At 31.2% G+C, this 24,039-nt stretch overlaps 1 protein-coding gene across 1 annotated transcript in view; it reads right to left on the bottom strand.

The window, feature by feature from the left end:
* The window catches only part of Dync2h1 (dynein cytoplasmic 2 heavy chain 1), a 374,205-nt gene that overhangs the window by 290,708 nt on the left and 59,458 nt on the right, over positions 1–24,039 (bottom strand). Inside the window, 15 exon segments of the mRNA XM_047518130.1 lie at positions 1,061–1,228; positions 1,709–1,811; positions 2,486–2,630; positions 5,229–5,380; positions 6,492–6,738; positions 7,652–7,911; positions 9,235–9,390; positions 12,651–12,780; positions 13,461–13,668; positions 15,011–15,275; positions 16,070–16,269; positions 18,571–18,686; positions 19,406–19,629; positions 22,103–22,285; positions 22,854–23,036. Of these exon segments, the coding sequence (XP_047374086.1) occupies positions 1,061–1,228; positions 1,709–1,811; positions 2,486–2,630; positions 5,229–5,380; positions 6,492–6,738; positions 7,652–7,911; positions 9,235–9,390; positions 12,651–12,780; positions 13,461–13,668; positions 15,011–15,275; positions 16,070–16,269; positions 18,571–18,686; positions 19,406–19,629; positions 22,103–22,285; positions 22,854–23,036 (2,740 nt within the window).

Below are 24,039 nucleotides of genomic sequence, written 5' to 3'. Positions count from 1 at the left end.
TGAACTTATCTCCTAATTCCAAATCTTGGGCAATACCTAAAAAATTCCTTATATCAATCTTAACTTTCTTCCTACATTTAATATTCAATATTTCTTGATTTATAATTATGACCCTGGGACCAATATCACATCTAGAAATATACAATATATACAACGTGTTATATGAAATACTTATGAAGCCTAGCTTTATATTCTGAAAGAATGAGTCCACTTTGTAGTCTGAAAGCAGTTTTACTAAGAAATATTTTCTTATTGTGGTCTTTCTAAAAGACCTTCTCACCATAATTTTCTATAACATGCCTTACTCTCATAGCAGGTTTCAAAATGCAAACTGGTTATTAAGCAGTCAAAATTCCAAATGCAGCATAGCTGCTTTGACCAAATGATGCTATGTTGTGTTTATCAAGACAATGGAAAAAGCTGGTAACAAGACTATATAGGAAATTCTATGCTAATGGCATTATGGGTGGTGACAGGAAAATTAATGGCCATTACTATTATTAATCAAAAGGTCATAAAAAAGGTCATTATATAGCTGAGATTCTGTGAATATTTAAATATGACATGTCATTTCTGTTGACTGAGAAAAGAAATCTGTTTTTTATTCTGCACATAATGCTGAAATAGATTCTGATTTTAACATGCTATAATTTATATCAATACCATCTAAATTTCTATCATTATTAAAAAAGCTGTCTTTAAAAAACAAAAACAAAAAGTCATCATAATAAAATGCAGTTTCTCAATGATCTGTAAGTTTCATACACATATAACTGTACTAAAAAAACTAATAGTGAAAATGTTCCAGGAAAAAACATTTTTGTATTGCAAATGTAAGATAGTATTGCCTGAACTCATTTTCCCTAAGAACAATTACCGTCATTACATTTTGTCTAGATTATAATTATGGACATCTAGCAAAAAATAACAAGGCAGTTCACCTTATGGAAAAATTAGACTTAGCCAAAACTTTTTTTAGACAAGTGAAATCATGCTACAGGTAAAAAAATAATTTTAAATTTTTCATAATAATTATATATATAAAAAACTATTATATTACCTGCCATATTGTCTAATATATCTGAGCCCCAATCTCCTTGAAACACTGATGTTAAAATATTATCAAACAAATGAAGCTCCTTCGCACCAACAATTTTGTCACGAAATAAGCGCCGTGCTTCATATGCTACAATTTCTAATACATAATCTGTTGGATGGTTTGAGGATCCTAAGAAAAGGCAAAATTTTCTTTAATTGTAATAAAACTTAAATTGTTTCAAAATGTCTGTTTAACGTAATATTTGAAAGAGTGAGAAACTACATACCATAATTTTGGCATCAGATGCATTAAAAAAAAAAAGAATTAAAATTCATTTTATTAGTAAGATTGTTTTATGCTTTAAATATACATCAAATACTATTGTCTCTAGTTGTTCAATAAAAATGTCATGATTTCAAAAAGCACAATAAACATCATTCAAAATCAAATTTTAATGGTGATAGCAATAAATCACTTGGAAGAAGAAATATGATCATTTTAATAAAAATATTTAAAAGTAACCATGATATTTAAATTGAATATTACTACAATTCTTATTTTTAAAATAGAATTATTTTCACAGTACTCATTAAATACATCTTTTACAACTATAATATATATCATAAAAGCATGCATACAAACACATACAAACACATGAGCACAACTTACCTCCCTCTAAATCATATCTAAATAAGCCAAGAACCCACTGGGTAAGAATGCAAGGAGTAAAAAAATAGTGGCTATAATCATCAACTGTAAATTTGGCCCGCACCTGAAAAAAATAAAATATTGTAAACAGTTATATTCTCTCCTCTCTGTGCTGACTCTGTAACTTGAAAATATGTTGTTGTTACATTTATCATACCACATTAATAATTTAGTTATATAACTCAATCCCTCATTAGATTATGATCTTCCATAGTAAGGAGAACTGGTCATCTTTGTATCCCTAGGACTACCACTGGCAATAAAAGATACTCAAATGTCTTTTGCATCCTCCATGCCTATTCTTAAGTAATCTTCTCCACTTTATCAAGGAAGTATACTTTAGACACTTACTCACAGGAGGAAAGTTATAAACATCAAATGCTACTGTCAAGTTTGCAGCATGGCTAATAGAAGAAAGGAGGAAGGCCTGGTTTTGGAAAGAAAGTGAACACCATTCTAAACATGCTAAATTGGAGTTTAAAGCAAAGTAACCATCTAACAATAATTCATTCAACCAACAAGTATGTATTGAGTGCCTTTCAGAACCTATGCCAGAAATACAATAGAATACATAAGGTACACATCTCACCTGCCCTCAAAATGTTTAATCTCTAGTAGAAAGAATTAATAAAAAAGCAGGAAGGTAAAGACTGGACATCAACAGAAGACAAAATTAAAGGTTGATCTCTGGGAATGATACCAATACATTTGAAAACTATAATATAAATGCATATATACCTGTTCATAAACTTGTACCATAGATCCTGCTAAAAGATAAATTTTTGATGAAGAACCCCAAATAGAATGATTCTTCAAATTTTTATGTAGAACTGCTTCCAAATATGCTCCATAAATTGTTTGTAATTGCTCTCTTTCTGGGTAACTAAAAAAGGGTATAAAAGAAAAAAACTGAAATAAATCAATATTCTAAATTACTATTTTAATGCTAAGTTACCGTCGCAGTTTGGGGGATTTCTACAAATTTTTATTGGTACTTTATATTCATATATGATAGTGAGATCTGTTGTTATACATTCCTACATGCACACATTAGAACAATAACAATATAATTTGGTCCATTTTGTTTCCCAGTTCCTCCCTGCCCCACCTTCCCAGGGCCCCTTCCTCTACTCTACTGATTTTGCTCCTATTTTCACAAGATCCCCCCATCTCTCTTTTTTTTTTCTTCCTCCTTTTTTCTCTCTGGTTTCCACATATGAGAAAAAAACGTATGATCTTGGACTTTCATTTAACCTAATGCCTTCAAGTTTCATTCATTTTCCTGAAAATGACACAAATTTTGTTCTTCTTTATAACTAAACAAAATTCATTGTGTGTACATCCCATCAGTGGACACCAAGCCTGCTTCCATGATTTAGTTATAGCAAATTGTGCTGCTATAAACATGGGTATGTATATACCACTATTATATGCTGACTTTAATTCTTTAGGATAAATACCAAGAGTGCTATATCTGGGTCATGTGGAGATTCCATTTCTAGTCTCTTGAGGATTTTCACAGTGGCTCTACTAATTTATAATCCCACTAACAGAACAAAAGTGTTCCTTTTTCCCCACATCCTCTTCAGCATTTATTTTTATTTATATTCTTGATGACTGTCATTTTTAACTGGAATGAGATGGAATCTCAGTGTAGCTTTGATTTGCATTTCCTCAATTGCTAAAGATGTTGAATATTTTTTCATATATTTGTTGGCCCTTTGTACTTCTTATTTTCAGAAATGTCTGTTTAGTTCATTTGCCCATTAATTTATTGGGTAATTTATAGTGGTTTTCAAATTGAACTGTTCTAGGTCCCAGATCACCCAAAGGTTAAGGCTAGGCTCATGGTTCCTGCTTTCACTTCAACCAAATTAGAGTCCTAAGTACCTGTTGTCAACAAATGTTAAATCCTGTACATGATTCCAATGAAATTATTTAAAGACAAATTGTTTAGAAAACCACTGATTTTAGAAAGCAGAAAAAGGAAAACCAGACTTACAAAAAAGCATTTTGAAATAAGTACAGTCTATATGTAAGGCAGAGTCAACCTCAGAACCTATAAAAATAGAACCAACACACACACACACAAAATCAACCTCTTTCTCCAAAACCAAATTAATTTCCACAGAGCTTAATTGGCAGCAGTATCATTTCAGAAAGGGGAACACTAATAGATGAAGGGCAATTAGTTTGAAAGCATAAAGACACAGTTGGAAAAGCAAAAATGGAACAAAATAGGAGATAGTGCCATAATTGGAAAAATTCAGGAGATCCTGTAACAATGACAGATACAGATTATAGAGCTGGATAGATGTATGAGTACTTATGCCATCAACCATTAAAATGACCTATTTCTTTCTCAGATTTAAAGTCTTTTATTTCAAAAAAATCTTCAAAAATTCAATGTTTTTTGTTTTGTTAAACACATAAAACATTTAAATCTAAAATCTACATTTTTACATATTCAAAAGAAATAAAATCAGTAGGTCAAAGAGATCTCTGCACTCTCACATTCATCGCAGCACTATTCACAATGGCCCAAAAATGGAAGCAACCTAAGTGCCCATTAACCAATGAATAGATAAAGAAAATGTGGTACATAAATGCAATGAAATACTATTCAGCAATAAAAAGAATGAAATCCTGTCATTTATAGCAACATGGGTGGAACTAGTTATGATAAGCAAAATAAGTCAGACACAAAATGACAAATACTGTAATTTCTTTCATATATGGAATCTAAAAATGTTGATCTCATAGAAGTTGAGAGTTGAATGGTGGATATCAGAGGATGAGTAGAGTAGTAGTAGAGTGAGACAGGGGAGATTGATCAATGGGTACTAAGAGCTAGCTGGGTGTAAAAAGTTTTCGTGAGCTTCTGCACAGTAAGGTAACAATGAATAACAACAATGTATTGTACATTTCAGAAAGCTTGAAGAAAGAATTTTTAAGTGTTTTCACCATAAAAAATGACAAGTCTGAGGACATACCATATTTATATTGCATATTAGTTAAAACATTTTTAATTAAAAAATTAAAATCTACCACTTTAATTAAAAATACTGATTTTTTTTTTTAAAGATTGTAACCCATTCTCTAGGCTCTCTCTTCACATTTTTATTTATTTATTTTTATGTGGTGCTGAGGCTCAAATCCAGGGCCTCACACATGCGAGGCAAGGGCTCTACCACTGAACTACGGCTCCAGCCCTAATACTGATATTTTAAAACACAGACTATATAAAACAGTACTCATTACCTTATATATTTCTAACACATAGAATGATTTCATTAAAGCCTTTACCATCCTAAATTATTAGTTTGGGAAGACTAAGAAAAATGTATCAGAGCTTAAGTTTGACCATTTTATATTCTACATTTTGAAGAAATTTCATTAATGGAAACCTTTAATAAGATGCAATTAAATAATAATGATGTCTCTCCAAATAAAAAAAAGAATTAAACTCTAAGATACATACTCTACAGCACAAAGACGAACAATAGAAGTAAATCGGGTAGTAAGCTTGTGTCTTCCCAGTCTTCCTCCAGCTGACATAGAAGCTACAATTTGAATATTTTCTAAACCAACCCATTCCAAGTTTTCATCATAAAATCCTTGATATGTCAATACCTATTTGAAAATAAATGCATTTTAAATGTTTATACGTTAGATTTTCTAATCAAAAGCTTGTCTAAATTTCAATGATTTCCAAATGCGATTATCACCCTCTTCTTACCTCAAGAATTTAAGATTAAAATATATTTTAAATTCTATGCCACTGAAAAATAATACAGTTCAAATCTAAATTTAACATTAGCTGAATTATCTTCATTTTAAAAATGTTTTTCTCAATAAACATAAAAATTCAGATGATATTATAAATATATTAGCAATTATCCAAAACAAAATATCAGGAATGAGGGAAAATATTTTAGTTTTTTTCCTATATTTTATCATATTCTGTAGTTACATGGTAAAGCTAAATTTGGACCTACACAAATAGGCATAGTGAGCTCTAAGAATTTGGCATTTCTAATGGGATTTAAATAACATTAAGGAAAAAATCTCGCACACTGTATAAGAATATGTGATTTTGAATTCTGAGGCAAAAAGGGAGACTAATGGGCTAAAGCAGACAGAAAGGTACTTACTTATACTTACTTGGACGACAGAAGGTACTTACTTATACTTGCTTACAAATAAGTAGTATAACTACTCTCAGATGAATGCATACCTAAAAAACTGAAGCAAAAACTTCCCAAACTCCAATACCACCCCCAGCTTCTGATTTCCTCCTTGTTTTTTTTTTTTTTTGTTGTTGTTGTTGTTGTTTTAATAAGGGCAGGCGATAGATGTAACATAAAGGTTTTTACTTTCCCTGTCATATATTATCTCAATGTAATACTAACTTCTAAAGGCAGGAAAATCTAAGAAAGCAACCTAAAATAAGACTGAAACACTCATGAATTCAATTTCCATGACACATAATTAAAAAAAAAAAAAAAAAAAACTGCACAAGCACAAGGCCCTGGGTTCAAATCCCCAGAAGCGCAAAAAAATAAAATAAAATAAAATAAAAAAACTGGTCCCAAAGAATAAAAGCAGATTTTCTATTTAGAAGAAAAATTATTGGAATTAAACTGTTTCCAATTATACCAAAATATATCAAGTAATATATATATAAATATATATATATCAAGTAATATATATATAAATATATATATCAAGTAATAAAACTTACCTGCTGTAGGAAAGCTACCAATGTACTGGTCCCCCATTTATCAAGCTTAGGTAAGTTGATATCTTTTAAATACAAAACAAGTCTTTCACAGTCTTTTGGTCTATATACTCGACCAGTATTAGTACTGATTACCATACAAGTCTGGCTCAATTTTTGTAGGAGATGCCGAGAAGTAGTTTGTGTACTACAGTGAACTGTAGCAATCTGAGTGGATCGGAGTTGAGAAAAGGCATACCTGAGCAGCATCCTGTAAAAGATGTATGACATTTGACTTTGAAAATGTAACCAACATAATATGTTCTATATTCAATTTAGGACTTCCATTTTACAAATATTTTAATTTCCAAATTATGATGATGATGTTGAAAATGGAAATGGAAAACACAGATATGGTACCCATATAGTAACTTTCTAAATTTTGGATTAGAAAATAAATGTATATTTTAAGGTACTACTGGGACTTTTTTCAGTCAAAACAGTCAAAGTTCTCAAAAGTAATTTGGTTTGACAAAGTATACATAGAATATATCAATTCTGTTTCCCTACAATTGAGAAAAAGATTTTAAGTTCTCCTAGGTTAAAAAAAAAATTATCATTTTATGGAATTTTTAAATGACTACTCTCCCAACAGAAAAGTAAAACTAATAATTCGTAGATTTTTTTATTACAAAAACTACACCCTATAAGCATTAAAAATAGGTGGATTCTACTGAATTAAAAGCTAAATCAAGAGTTGGGACTATAGTTCACTGGTAAAAAGCACATACTAAAGGCCTTCAGTTCAATTCCCAACACTGCAAAAAAATAAATAAATACATAAAAATAACAACAACAACAAAAGTTAAACAGAAAGCTAAATTCAACATTTATATTTTAAAACTAAAGCACAAGGTAATTTACATCTAAGATATTAATTTCTTATGATTGTATGCATATTAAAGAATAACTTCTCAGATTGTTCTTTTTCCATTAGAAATCACATTATCTAGCAAAGGACACATTCTTCTTCATCATCATGATGTTCACAAGTAGTGACACTAAAAAGAATCCTCCATGAAAATGTAAATGTCACTTTAAACAAAAGAAACATAAAATCTACCAAGTAACTAGGAAAAGGGGACATAAATCCACAATATGCACTCTGTCAACACTCTTCTTACCCTTTGCCACATCCTTCTGGTCCTACGAGAATAAATGGCTGTTTGGTACTAGAACTTAACCAAGGTTTGAAATAATCTAGACCTCGTTGCATATCAGGGGTCTGAATGACTGGAAGAGCTTGACCATTACTGAAATCATCAGCTGTCAAGTTTTCTGGCTTCTTCAGCACATACGATGCTAAATGACCTCTATTTGATTCATAGTAGGTGTCCATTGGTTTGTGAGGGTCTGGAGGAGATTCTCGTGCCCAATTAAAAACCTTAAAAAGGAAAAGTTGTGGTAAGTTTTTATGTACTCCAAACAGAATGTGTAATAATATTTTTTTTTCCTGGTACTGGAGATTAAAACCAGGGGCACTTTATCACTGAGCTACATCCTCAGTCCTTTTTATTTTTTATTTTGGGACAGCGTCTCATTAAGTTGCTGAGGGTCTTGCTAAGTTACTAAGGCTGGCCTTGAACTTGGAATCCTCCTGCTTCAGTCTCTTGAGTCACTGAAATTAAAGGCATGAATCACTGTGCCTGGCTGAATGTGTAAAATTTTTTAATTCTTCAAAGTAAACATCCCCAAACTAAATCATCTTAGTACAAAAAAAAAAAAAAATCACATACACTAAACCTACTTACAAGTAAAATATTTAATAATTAAAGTGATATTTTATCTTAAATATTTTTCTCTAAATGATCATTTAAGCAAATAAATAAAAGTACACAGAGGATACCAAATTAGTGGTATAAAATAAAACTGTACAGTGTAGGAATTCTAAAGTCCCTCACTTCCAACAAATCAGTACTGCACACTCCAGTGCTACCACTACTGTACTCTATGTGTTATTTTTCTCCTTCATACTGACAGGTCTTATTAGTGCTGATGTAAAGCAGAGTTCGAACCTGATGCTGTTCTTCAACACCTTTATTTTAAACTTTAGCAAGAGAGTCTCTGATTCAGAGCATCACACAGAATAGCACTGAGTGGTACCAATGACAACAAAAGCAACAGAATAGCCATGGTAATGGAAACACAATAGAGAAAGCAACACATGGTGGTATTAAAGAAGCATCAAAATGGGAAAAGAAGCTGAAACAATGTTGGAGGTCAACAGAAAGAAAATTCCTTATGGTGTAGAATTTATTTTTATAAACAATTGGCTAAAATGCAAACTTTGCACATATTAAAGAAAACATTTACTAATTATTAATTCATCTTTCTATTGCTAATTGCTCAAACTTTTCTAAAGAGATGATTAAAAGTTTTTATTATTCTGAGATTTAAAAGCAATAAAATAATTATATTTATTCATGTGGTTCACAAACATCTAACATTTTTACGTCCCAAACTAGCCTATTAAAACATATTTATAAAATTTTAACACCATAAAATAGATCAAAGGAGAAAATAAATATATATAAATATGTACACATACACATAAATGAATGTGTTACTCTACTGTTACTCTACTGAATGCATAATTTCTAAACTTGAAAGTTCTATACCTTACAATTACAAATCATTGTATTTGGGCAGTTAAGAGTTGATGAAAAAGAAAAGTGTTGACTGAATAAAGGCTTTAAATATACATTACCTCTTTGGTAAATTCCAGACGTGATTTCATATTCAGATTTCCACCAAGTCCCCTTATGAGATTAATAATAAATTGGTCATGTTCTTTGCATCCATGTAGGTGAGACAAACCATTCATCACGGTCCCAACCAAACTTGTTTCTACCACATAGTCATTCTGTTGATTAAAATCCATAGTACAAATATTAACTGGTAAAGTGAGAACCAAACAAATAGACATTCACATATCGTTTTAAAAACACTCTTTAAATTCATCCTTCCAATCAAGTTGTAGGAAATTTGGATTTTATTCTATATATTTACTCTTTTTTAAAAAATAAAAACATATTTTATTCTACAAATGCTAGAGTCCTCAAATAGATATATATGGTTTGCCTACTTTCTAACCCTGAAAACTATAAAAGTAAAATTATTATTGCTCATCTCCTCCTGCTGATAAAAAGAACTAGAAGCAAGAGCTATAATAATGACTAGGTGAAAAAAAAAAAAAAGGCTAAGAAAAGCCAGTTTAAATGAAAATAATTTGAACTTTCCTCCATAAGTAGAACTTTAAAATAATACTTTTAGATGTAGGTGGTATAGATGTTTTTGATGTGTAAACTTCTGGGACCTTGGTAAACCTGGGAGTTCACATGAAATTATGTTTTTCGTTCTTTATATAACTATTTACTTAGAACCAATCATACATTAGATCTACATGTGGTACTAGATTTGAAAAGAGAAAAAAGTGCATAAAACATAGTCCCTGTCTTCACAGTACTGAAGCACAAGAGAGGAAATGTTTAATACATTGCAGTAAAAGCTACAGAGCAGCACAACAAGGTGATGTGAAAAGTAACTTAAATTGAAGGTTCAAGGCCTCTTTGTAAAAGGTGACATTTAAGCTAACATCTGAAAGATTAAGTTCCATCTGGCCATGCAGAAAACACAGCACCTGAAAGGAAAACTTAGTACCTTTATGTACATCAAAAAAAGCTTAACCTGGAGGAAGCAAAGAATCAGTGGTTTATTTTTTATTTATTTGTATTTTATTTATATTTCATTTCATTTCATTTTGCAGTACTGGGAATTGAACCCAGGAATTCTTTACCAGCTACATCCCCAGCCCTTTTTGTTTTTTACTTTTAGACAGTTGTTGAGGGTCTTGATAAGTTCTGAGGTTGGCCTTGTCTTGTGATCCTCCTGACTCAGCCTTCTGAGTTACTGGAATTACAGGTATGTGCCACCATACTTGGCTGGAATCAGCAGTTAAAATTAAAGAAGGGGGCTGGGAATATAGCTCAGTTGATAGAGTGCTTGCCTCACATGCACAAGGCCCTGGGTTCAATTCCCAGCACCCAAAAAAAAAAAAAAAAAAAATTAAAGAAGACCAGAGTGCAAAAATAGGCCACAGTAAGTAATACAAATTTTATTTTCACTGTCCTTAAAGCGGTGTTAATAAGAGATTAAAATGAAACAACCTACATTTTTAAAAGCTCACTCTGCCTATATAATAAATAATTTTGAAGAAAATAAAAATCGGAAAAAGAGTGGGAAGAAGGGAGGAGATAGGTAGAAACACAGGTGGTTAGGTCACACTAAGGCTCCCAAGGACAAAAGGTGAGATAGAGACACTTTCATACTTTCATCTATATCATCTTAATTGCTGAACTAATACAAGAAAGCAAAGTTCTAGTTAAAAATAAAATTTCAGTATTTGACCAGAGCATTCATTATGTTATATATCATACTATGAGATTGGTGAACAAAAGAAGAAAGAATCTCTCAACATACACACACACACACACACACACACACACACACAAAACCTCAAACAAAAACAATGAATGGACCTCCAAACAGAATCAGTATATTTTCTAACTGCATCTTTGGTAATATAATCTATGGTTAATAATCTTACCTTGTCTTCATATCTACAGCCAAACTGCTATACATATATATTGCATTGAGTAATATAATCCACATTCTAATATTAATAGCAGGTAAGTAAATGATCTCAGGGTATTACAGTAGAGAGACTCAGCAGGTCCTACATGTTTTATTAATGACATATCTACCAAAAAAGTGCCACAAATAGCATCAGGGCTAAATTAATTAAGTACAAACACTATCATTCACTCACTACTCTGTTAATACCAAATTTCTGGGGCTACAATAAGGAATATGACAGGCGTGGTTCTTACCCTCAAGGTGCTTAGAGTTAACCATAAACAGATAACTGAAAGATGATTGGTAGATGTTGTATATTGCTATATAAGCACATAGGAAGAGTCGGGGCTGGTGGGTCGGGGCTGGTGGGAGTGGTTCCTTCTTTGAGACTCCCAGGGAAAACTATCTCACTTGCAGTATTTCCTCAAAAATCCCTATTGCTTTGTAAGGATCAAATCCCTACATACTTACAAAGAAAAGAAAAAGGTTGTGAAAACTACAGCAAGATAGATCTCCATTTCTCTATGAATTCTGTTCAATCACAAGATATTAACTTCTAAATCAAATTCAGATTAACAATCAAATACTTTCAAAACACTCATTGCTATTTCTTTCCTGTTTTGTATAGCTATGTTAAGTTTTTCATAAAAGTAATGACAGGAAAGTTAAAAAAAAAATCATAGAATATCTAGAAATCCTCCAGGATCTTCTTTGCATGCTAAACTTCTAATTATGCTTCGAATTAAAAATCAAGAGTGATCTCTTATTTAAAACTCCTCGAAGAGCTGGGGTTGTAGCTCAGTGGTAGAGCGCTTGCCTAGCAAGTGTGAGGCACTAGGTTCTATTCTCAGCACTGAATGTAAATAAATAAAATAAAGGTCCATCAACAACAACAAAAAAAAATATCTTCTAAAAAAACGGCAATATATTTCCGTTCTGCTGCACTGTGATTATCTGTTTATACAGCATTTCCTTCATTAGATAGACCTTAACCAAGGAAAGGGACTACCCTATTAATCTTCACCCCTCAAAATCTCTCTACTACTATGTTTGACATATATTAGTTAATTCACTTTTGTTGAATAAATGTCCGTACATTATTGTAAATAACTCGCCATCCTTTTCCTACTTAATAATAGTTTAATATTGTGTTTAACAAGATATATACATAGGTACTGCATAACATAGTAAAATGTGACAGCAAGATGGTTTTGCTAGTGAAAAATAAAAAAGATATCTCAATATTTTAAAGATATTTAGGTAAGGCATTCAAGTTATTGTAAATGAAAAATTAAAGTGTTTTGAAAACTAATGTAATCAAAATTTATGCCAAAAGATATGGAGGAATGGCAAAGACAACAAATACTTCTCACCTCACCCCCAGGTTCCAGCAGAGCTTTGCCATAAGGCAGTAAAATGTAAGCATCACTCTTAATCATTATATGTGTCACTTCAAAAATTAATTATGAAATATTATGGTCAATTTACCTGCTTTAGAACCCATTGTAAAGCCTTTTCAAAATAATCCCTAATCCAATTTTCAAGATTATTCCTGTATTTAGCAGGCTGATTCCTCAACCAAGATTTTATCAGAGAGTTAAGATCTGTCTCTTCATCACTGAAACACATTAACACAAACACATAAATTACTTAGGAAGAAATTCTCAATTTACTTTCCAATAAATTTCTGCTCCATTAAACATTACTCCACACAAGTATTTTATCCTTTAGCACACAAGAGTTGGCTTTGATTACTTTTGTGTGTATGTGTGTATAATAATTAATAGCACCCATTGCACTACTCAAAGTTCCCATTTTCAGAAGATCAAGGGTCACAAATTTTCTCTCAGGTGGAAGTTAAAGAGGAAAAAGTAAAAGAAAGGTGGGTGGGAGGGTCTCATGAAAATTTCAGGAGATCAGTAGAACAGAGGAAAGACAGCAGGGGAAATAAACAGGGGAAGTAAAGGGGAAATAATGGGGAATGATATTGGCCAAATTATACTGTTATCTTGTGTGCAAGCATGAACATGTAACAACAAAAAGCACCATTATGTACAACTACAATACCAATAAAATATGTAGGGAAATAAAAAGGTCCCCATTTGGCCTATTACATAGCAAGCTCTCAGCAAATATCTGCTGAAGAAATGAATGAAACCCAAAGCTAAGATAGAACTGAAACATATGGCAACCTAAAAAAGTTAATTGTAAATTTTTAAAAAGTCTGTATGCTATTCATACTATACTTGACTTAGCTATAAAACCAAAATACTAATTGAAATAAATTTTATGACTTACCTAAGAAATATCATTCCCATTCTAGATATTGTGGCTGGTGAGGCACAACTTAAATCATGAGTTTCAAATACAAAGTTAACATTTGGGCCAAACTGAATCCTTTCTCCACTAGGCATAGTGAGTAGTCGGTTATCATCCAGAACAGAATTCAAAGATTCTATCCATTCAGGGTCAATATCACCATCACAGATTATCCACGAGCTCACATCTATTTGAAAACCATAATAGGGCAGTAATAATAGTTAAAGATAAGGAAAACCTATTATCTCTTATAAATTAGAAGTGATTTTCCTAAGTATATTTTTATTACTGAAGTTGAATATAAAGAAGAAAAAGTTGAACAAGTTAAAAATTTCATGGAAATTTTTACTACAAATCTGCTAGAGAATTCAAGAGTGATCCTGGTTTAGCTAGCCAAAAGACTCAGCTATATACCATGCAATAACACTTCATTTATCTAAAAATACAGCATAGGCAATCTCCCTAAAAGAAATTGGTATACAAGACTTAGATGGTCCTATTCCCATGAGATAACCTATAAAATTCCTCTGACTTTTGTCTTTTAATATATCATGAGAATACAAGAATGCTTGCTATGTAATATGTTTCTTTTAGAAAATATTAGAAACTCAATTTTCAGTGTCAGTGCTTTTTTAATATACATAAAAACTGACTCAAAGGGAAAAAGCAGATTATATATACAGACTTTCCAGGAACCCACTTTTTCTTTATCCATCCTCCCTAAAATGGGAGTGGTTCAAGTTTAAAATATTTCAAACAGAAATGTGTCACCAATAAAAGTGTGAGAGATGAGACTACATCAAAAATCCAATGTCTTAGAGTTCTGAACATTCCAATCACTGCCTTAGAAAATAAGTATTAACTAGATTATGACCTGGTAAAAACTAAGGAGTCTCCACTGATTCTACCCAAAAATATTCTTAAGGTAACTCAATAAAATTCAGATGCAGATAGGCACAGTGGCACACGCCTATAATCCCAGGGGCGCAGGAGAATTGTGAGTTCAAAGCCAGCCACAGCAAAATCAAGGCACTAAGCCACTCAGTGAGACCCTGTCTCTAAATAAAATACAAAATGGAAGGGACAGGGATGTGGCTCAGGGGTCGAGGGCCCTGAGTTCAATTTCTAGTACCCACTACCCCCAAAAAAATTAAGATGATAAAAATCTACGGTTTTACTACTTAACTTTTCAAAATGATTCAAAATAATGTATTCAAACTAACAAATTAATAGTTAATAAAAACCAATTAAATTATGAGGTATTATGATGTCAACTCAGAAATCAAAGATTTCTATACTTATTCAGTAAATAGTTTACAATTTAAACAAGTTACTTTAAATTTTTATTTTATTAAAAAATTGGTACAGAGTGTAAGTCAAAATGTTTTAGTAAAATATCAAATGCACATTTTATAAGGTAGTTTATGGCTCTATGTAAGATCTAAATTATAAGGACAGCATTACAGACAGGCTCTATTATTTTCTACAACTTACTAACTAAAGCAATGAATTACACAGTAGAGACTAACCTTGTGGTTCACGAACTACTTGGCGAGCACTATTTGTTAAAACACCATCAGACCATTCTCTTGTATCCATGTCAATATGGCCTAATAATTGATGTCTGGGCATAGCTTTGGGATTCATCGTATATTGTTTTACTGTTTTGCCAATTTTACAAAGTGCTGCCCTTAACATTCGCCAAAGGGTTGATTTCCCAGCACCACTTGGACCAACAATAACGACTCCCATTCTCTGGCGTAATTGTTCATATAATTCTAAAGCTTTCTTGATCTAGTAGAAAAGAAATGTGTTCATATGTTATTTATAATATTCAATTATATTCAGTTCTGCTTTCATCCTATATTGTTGTTCTATTCCAAACATGTAAATTAAGCTTTTGATCTCGTCAATGGAAGATAAAATGTTAAATAAAACAATATCTAAATAAATCCTAACATATTTACAATGTGACTTTTCAATTCAATATTTATTTCAAAGAAACAGAATGCTTTTAGATTTTTTGACAATATGGTCATTATTTTCTTTACTCATTCATTCATTCATATACAGTATGTTCATTACTTTATTCACTCATTCATTCATTCATTCATTCATTCATTTATATCCTACCTTTCTTCAAAAACAAAATCTGAGGGAAGTGTTCATTTTTACTAGCAAGACCCACCGAAAAGAAGTTCTCCTAGGAAACTATCAAAATGAAGCTAAATCATATATAATTAATTATCAAAAACACATATGAAGGATTATATGCCAGATACTAGGATGGGTGCCAGGAATAAAATGGTAAGCAAAAATATACCCAGATTCTTCATTTTCCATGAAGATTACTACTTGATGGGAGATAATCAATATTAATCAAATATACAATTAAATAGTACACAAGTATATATAATAAAAGTAATAAAAGTACATAATAAAAGGACTTATCAGGACTTCAAAATCAGAGAACTGAAGCAAGTAATGTTAAGGTTGAAAGATGAAAGATAAGTTGGAAGATTTATGATTAGAATAGTTAATAAGGAGCTAAGAAAAGCTAATATATTAAAAATATTCTTGACAGTTACCTGATTCGGTATGATTTCATAATTGGCCTCTTCAAACACTTGCTGTAATGCAGCACTTAGTTCCTCATATTCTACTTCTTTAAAGTCAATTCCAGGAAAGACATCTTTAATCAGTGCATCAAACCGCGTGCAATCAGCAAATGTAAACTTTGACATTGTATTAAGCCTCAATGCTTGTACCACAATATGACTTTCATCAGCTAGAGAAAAAGTTTTATTTTAAAATAAGATGCTATCAATTTAATGACTACAAAAGTTTTTAAGTATTCTATATTCTTAATATACATTATTAATCATTAAATGATGCACTAGAAACATTTAAAGATATACTAAATCATGTGAACTGGCAAGCTTAACCAAACTTTCTATTTTGACTATTGAAAAATAAGTATCACTAAACAGTCATAAAATTCTTTCTATAGAATTTGAATTCCAGATTACCCAGACTTTAATAATAAAAATAATTATGACTTATATTTGTATATTTTACTTTTATGATCTTTATAACAACTCTATAAAGTAGGTAAGAGAGTATGATTATTCCATATTTACATATGAGACATTAAGTCTAAATGTTTTGCCTGAGAAGGCACAGTAGTACTACTGGTGGGATTTGAAGCCAGGTAAACTAATTCTAGATTCAGGTATATCTCCAAATATACCAGTACTGCCTCCCAGAGAGTTTATGTCCTAAAACTAAAAAAATAACAAATTGAAAAGCAATTTTCAATAAGCCTTGTTCAATACTGGTTCACATGGGAGGCTGAGACAGGAGAATCACAAATCTAAGACCAACCATACTGGGTAACTTGGTGAAACCTTGTCTCAGAATTTAAAAATGGGAAGGTTGGGGATGTAGCTCAGTGGAAGAGTGCTTGCCTAGCATCACAAGACACTGGTTTAATCCCCAGTACCAAACAAACTAACAAAAAAGTTTGTTAAGGACTAGCTACAATTCTTGAACCAATCACTAAATGTGATTTTCAGATTTTTCCTTATATTTACCAACATGGAAATAATATCATCTATTACAGCAAACAATTCAAAAATTAAATGACTCGGCATAATAAAAATTCCTAATTTCTGATTAAAACAAACTGGTTCACAAATTTATTCTAAGACCAAAGGCAAAGTAATATCATTGCCAGAGTACTACTTTCAAGGACATGATTGATAACATATATATACATAACAGGCAAGCATGAATCATATGCCATCTTTATTTATTATGAATATGGTTTAAATATTTCTTAAAAATCACCAGAGATAGATGAATGGAAAATATTTATTTAACTACTTCACAAAATAGCTATATCTACCCTTGTATATGTCAAAATAATAAGATCTAAATTAGTTTCCTTTGATAACATATATAGTTTGATCATTTAAATTCCAATTAAGTAATTTTATATAGTCCTTTCTGCTCTTTTCACAGTGTTTTACTTATTTTTCGACAACCTGAAGAAACTGAAAGTTCCCATGAAGGCCTACATCCGTGGATGATAAAATCATTTATTTTATTAGCAGAAAATCATTTATTTTACATGAACAAAAATAATATAAACATACATGAGTTCATATAAGTTAAAATAAAAATGTAACAAAAATGTAAATGAGGAAAATGAGACAAATATTTATAGAAGAATTTCAAATAATATATGTAGATCCTCCCCCCTCTATAGAGTGGAACATCCTCATTTTGAGGGTCAGCTAGATTTTTTAACATGTTTCCACAGCACAAAGTAGAAAACAAGGAAAATAATAACTTTACAATGGAGAAATCTAGCAAACACTACCTCAGTTAAGTGATGAAAGATAATCTCACCAGTGGTGTCATGTGGTGCTCATGTACCCACTGATACAATGTGATGAATACGGCACTTCACCTCCACCATATTCTTACCAAATTTCATAACCCAATCTAACCAGGGTATGCTATATTTGAAAGAAAAGACTTCCATGTATTTTAAAACTTTCTGTTCTTGTTAAGACTAGACAAATTCTCAGGCTATACTCCATATCCTCTTAATCAGGAACTCTGGGAGTGGGGTCCAACAGTCAGTATTTTAACAAGCCACCAGTGATTCTAATGAACATTTAAGTTTGAGAACAAGTAAATTAAACTATTCCTTTACATGTTACAACTATTTAATATTTGACGAACATTTAAAAATTATTATATGAGGGGTAAGGAGTATATAGCTCAGTGGTAGAATGCATGCCTTTCATAAGACCCTGGTATCCTCCCCCAAAAGTTATTATAGGACATCAGATTAAAAATTAGAAAAAAAATCAAACTTTAATTATAAAACAATAGCAAAAAATAGGTTCATTAGTTATGACAAATGTAGCAAAGTAATATAGATTTTAACAAGAGGTGAAACTGGGGGTAGGGTATACAGAAATCATCTATATCTTCAACTTTTCTGTAAATATAAAACTATTCTAAATTGACCTTATTTTTTTAAATAAATTATTATAATTGGAATAATCAATCATACCATTCTGTTTAGTCCCATTTTTCTTCAATTGTCTAAGAAGATTTCCACTTCCTCGCAAAACTGTCTTCAAAGCTCTCAACCCCCAATCATAATGTTGCTGAGGTGTCAAAAGTTCCCTGAAATAAAGACATGGAAATCCTAAAGCAACAAATAACTACAAGAAATTCTTTTTTCATCACAGCCAAAGAAATACAAAACAAAACTACAGACATATAGAAATACTGATATTCCACTAAATTTATGTAAGGAGTTAATCACAAAAAACAGTCATTCAAGTAAGCTACTGAATAAAGATAAGTGGTGCTCAGGATCAGGATAAACTAGTTAATTATCTTACTTAAGATACAGACAGTTACCTCTTATTCTTATTCCTAAAGTCTTTGGTCAACGTATCTTGCTCTACATCTCTGGTAACTTGTTCCCCACAATCTCTTAAGTAATTTAAACCAAAATTTTAGGCTGCCACCCCATAATCAAGGTGTACTATGAGACATAAGATAAAAGGAAAATTGGGAAAGTTTTTCTCCAAAGAATAGTAGCTTTTCCGTGGTGAGCTAGTAAATTAATTCATTAAGAAACATTTAGCTAGAACACTCCAATATAACTATTTTAAAGAAAAAATCAAATTAGTAATATTTCAGAAAAATAAGTAGTTTTGAACCAGATGTTTTTATTGTTCAAAGTAAAAGCTTTCACATAAACACCTTAAATACATAAACTCATTAATATAAAAAAATCACCAAAGTTGAATTGGAAAATGTGAAAATGATCACTAATAACCTTAATCAGCCATTTGAAAGGAAAATATAAACATATTTAAAACAAGAAAACTCACCTAGATAGGTTGAAGATAGCTACCAATTTTCTGCCCAATACTTTAGCATCTTTAAAGCCTTCTGAATAGAGAATAACTTCTGCAATAAGCTCGTTGTCTGGACGAGACATAGCCACTGGCCTAAAAAGTTGTTTAAGATTATCAGGCAGTTTTTGTCTTCCTCCATAACCTTTTCCAGCAGGATTCATAGTGATAAAAATCCCAGAATTAGAATTTATTTCTACCTGAAATATTAGAATATCAGCATCAAAAATTTGAAATTATATATATTGTCCAAAGAAATTTTAAAGTGACATATTTCTATGTAGTCTTACATCTTAGAAAAAAGTAACATCCAATGTGCTAACCCATATCCTTACTCAACATATAATAAATGGAACAGGAATACACTGCTTTACAGGGGTTCTTCATAATGAGTTTTTTGAGATTGTAATTTTAAGAGAGGATATCTAATTTGAATGTCTATTCACGCATTCAACGTGTGTTTAATTAATGTCTTGATTGTGAAAGGCAATTTAATAAATACAGAGAGACAACTCAGAACAAAAGTCCATAATAGTTTATGCCCTTGAAGCATAGATATACCCTAACAAGGAGGTGACTGTGGGATAAATATCATGACAGGAAAAAGTCAAATAGTATAAGAACACCTTGTGGAAGCATGATCAACATGGCACTAAGAGGAGAAGCTAAAGTACAAAGTGTAAACAAAAAGGTCAATTATTAAGTAGAAGAAACACCTACAGTAGTGAAACTAAGAAATCCAGATTGGAAAGAAGAGAGGCAGAAAAGGAACTGAACAAGAGCTTCACAGAAGACAAAATACAAATAGTCAAAAAATATATAAAAAATGTTCAACATCTCTAGCAATTAGAGAAACGCAAATTAAAACTACACTGAGATTTCATCTCACTCCAGTCAGAATGGCAATTATCAAGAATACAAGTAACAATAAATGGTGGGGAGGATGTAAGGAAAATAGTCCACTCATACATTGCTGGTAGGACTGTAAATTGGTGCAACCACTCTGGAAAACAATATGGAGATTCCTCAGAAAACTATTTAACCCAGTTATCCCACTCCTCAGTATATAACCAAAGGATTTAAAATCAGCAACCTACAGTGACTCAGTCACATCAATGTTTATAGCAGCTCAATTCACAGTAGCTAAGTTATGGAATCAACCTAGCTGCCCTTCAACAGATGAATGAATAAAGAAAATGTGATATATATATACACAATGGAGTATTACTCAGCCATAAAGAAGAATGACGTTATGACTTTTGCTGGTAAATGGATGGCTCTACAGACTATCATGCTAAGCAAAATAAGCCCAAAAAACCAAAGGTCGAATGTTTTCTCTGATATGTGGATGCTAACACACAATAAAGTGGGAAAGGAGGGAAGAACAGAAATTCATTGGATTAGAAAAGGGAAATGAAGGAAAGGGAGGGAGAATAGAAACAGGAAAGACAGTAGAATGAAATGGTCATAACTTTCCTGTGTTCATACATGAATACACAACCAGCAAAACTCTACATCATGTACAACCACAAGAATGGGATCCTAATTAAAATAAGTTATACTCCTTGCATATATAATGTCAAAATACACTCTATTGTCATACATATATCTAAAAAAGAACACAATGAAAGAGAGAGAGAGAAAGAGAAGAAAATAAAAAAGGCAGAGGTTAGAAGAAAGAATGAATTAAAGTAAAATGTTTATGTTTTAATTATTATATAAATGGAAAAGATGTGATTAGGTTTAAAAACCAATAAGGAATCAATAAAAGTAGGAAGGCTGAAACTCTAGCACAGGGTACAAGAGAAAGTCATGGAAAACAGATTCCAAAGCACAGGTGGAAAGATTAGTACTGTTTGGAAGAAAAGACAACTCTTTATTTGAAAGAGGAAGAATGGGAAAAAAATAAGATGTGAAATAAATTAAATCTGGATAATAGGTAATTCTCAATTTTTATTTGTCAATAATCATGTAAATAACATTAAAATAGGTCTTACAGACAACTTTGTATTATGAAAATGTTAGTATGAATAATAGCATAATTTCTCAATTCTTATAACTTTTGGTATGTTCAGCATTACATAATATAAAGAAGATGTTTACATTTTCTACACAAATAAATCTACATTCTAACAAGACGAATGTATATCTCTCATGTACATTCATTCTCCCATGGGAAGAAGTGAGAAACAGAATAGTTATGTACTTATTATTTTAATACTCATGAAATTGTGATTTAAAATGTGTGCTTCCAAATAAGACAGATCTGAATTTAGTTCCCAGTTCCACTACTTTTACTATCAAACCTTTAACCATGAAGTGGGAAAAAAAAAAGTATCTATCTCAAAGGATTGTACTATTATATGAGAAAACACATTAAAGCAATATGTACAGTGCTAACACAAGTAATAGTATATAATGTATAATGTAATAATACAAATACTATTATAACTGATTTATTCCATATTGAAAGTTTAAAGATGAATGGTAAAAGTGCAACCAAAAAAGGAAAAAAAAAAAAAACCTCAGAGACATTTCATAGATAAAAAGGCTTATCGCACTGGTCACAGATTAGACACAGGGGTACCAGGAGAAAAAAAGGTAGAACAATGCCTAAGTATGAGTAAGGAGAAGTCTTATAAAAAAAAAATTTTAATTCTTTCATGTTTCTACCTCTTTGCCAAGTAGTTCACATACAGTTCTATGATTCTTCAAAGCATCTTGAATTGTCTGGATTTGCATGGATACCGCTGACAGTACAGATTCTTCTAGTCTATTGAATTCATCAAAACATCCCCAGGCCCCACATTTCACCAAACCAACAAATATTCGCCCCATTGACTTCACATCTATACCCTTAAAAAAACAAAAATAAAAATAATGTTCATAAAAAATAATTTAAATCTCTAATAGTAATTTAATATTTCATGTTACATATTGATAAAGTATCATTTCAGTCATCTATGCCTCATTTGTTCTTTTTAAAATAGAGATCAAGTAGCTCCTCTTTCAAAACTCAGTGTGGGTTCAAGGAATAAGCAAAATAATGCACACGCAAATGGTCTGAAAAATACACAAAACTGCAACAAATGAAAGATTTCGTTATTTAAATTGAAATATAAATCTTACACAAAACACTTTGGGCACCTCATTTAAGATTTTTCTTCTATTCAGTATTCTCCTTACTATAATTCATTTTCTACAATGTAACATTTGTTCTGCATTAAAAATTTACTTCTTCACAATAATTCTCCATGGTAAAGTTTTAGGACAATACTATGTGCAACCTCTCTCTATTTTTCTTTTCAGTTAAGACAAATTCTGTCTACATGCAATTTAAAATAGAGTATTACATATATAAGTACATGACAACTAATCCAACCATGGTGAACACATTATATATTTTGATAATTATTTATTCTACCTCATCACAATTAAAAACTAAAACTTGTCTTCCAAGAAGTCCACCTAAAGCCTTTACTGATTCAGTTTTTCCAGTTCCAGCTGGTCCATAAGGATTTCCTCCAAGTCCCATTTTCATGGCTTGCGTGAGAGTTAGGTAGCACTTATCTGTCAATGGAGTATAAACCAACTTGGGAGCATTACCCTATACAAGAGAAATACAATGTCAGAGTACTGGTGTTCAAGTAAACATTTATAAACATTTACATGGTATGAGATTTAAGAAGCTAAGAATAGAGCAAACATGTTAAAGTTTTCAACACAGAACAACATCCAAATTTTTCTTAGTGAAAGAAACTTTCTAAAGCACAAACTAGGATTAAACTTAGTTATTTCTATCTTCAGTACCATGTTGTTAGATTTCCAAACAGTCTCTAAAGTTATTCACAATGGCCCAAAGACATACCGCTAAGAATTTGGTGATAATGGCACAAAGACATACTTCTAAGACAAATCCAAAAGTGTATTACATAATAATCATTCCACTTCATATTTTAAAATGCATGTAAATTATTTCCTTGAATCATTATCTCCACAAATCAAAACTACTTTGAAGACTTCAAAGTACACTATTTTTAAAATTGCTTATGAAACTAATAATTTGAAGGTATCAAATAATTCTCAAAATTCTACTACACTGTAAAGAAATATAATTCCAGCTGTTCAACATACATTTGGGTCTCAATATATTTCCTTTTTGAAAGAGGCATGGGCAGCTCTCCTAACATATGCTTATTAAAAAATTTGTTGAACATATTCTGATGAGTGATTCATGATGATAGAAAAAAGGCAGAAGGAATATAACTAGATCTTTTTAAAAACTAATTATGTTATCTAGGCTTTTTGTTCAAAAATTCTTTTACCGTCAAAACTGAAAACATTTAGTAAAAATTCTGGCATATTTACAATTGCACTAATTTTGGCATTGTATAAAGAGGCACAAACTAATTCCTTCTATTGAGACTGACTATATCCAATGCTCCTTGGATTAATGATATATTTCAAAGTCTATATAAATGTCACTCAATAAGAGATACATTTTAGAAAATTCAGTATAATACTGGCAATATTTCAGATTTTTTGCAAATAGAATATATTATTTTTTACATAAAACTTTTTAAATTCTGATGAACACTAAAGAAAATAAT

Source organism: Sciurus carolinensis, chromosome 11 (genome assembly GCF_902686445.1).
Source record: "Sciurus carolinensis chromosome 11, mSciCar1.2, whole genome shotgun sequence".
NCBI lineage: Eukaryota > Metazoa > Chordata > Mammalia > Rodentia > Sciuridae > Sciurus > Sciurus carolinensis.
Note: the sequence above shows the minus strand (reverse complement) of the source record. Positions and strands in the feature narration are given on the sequence as shown.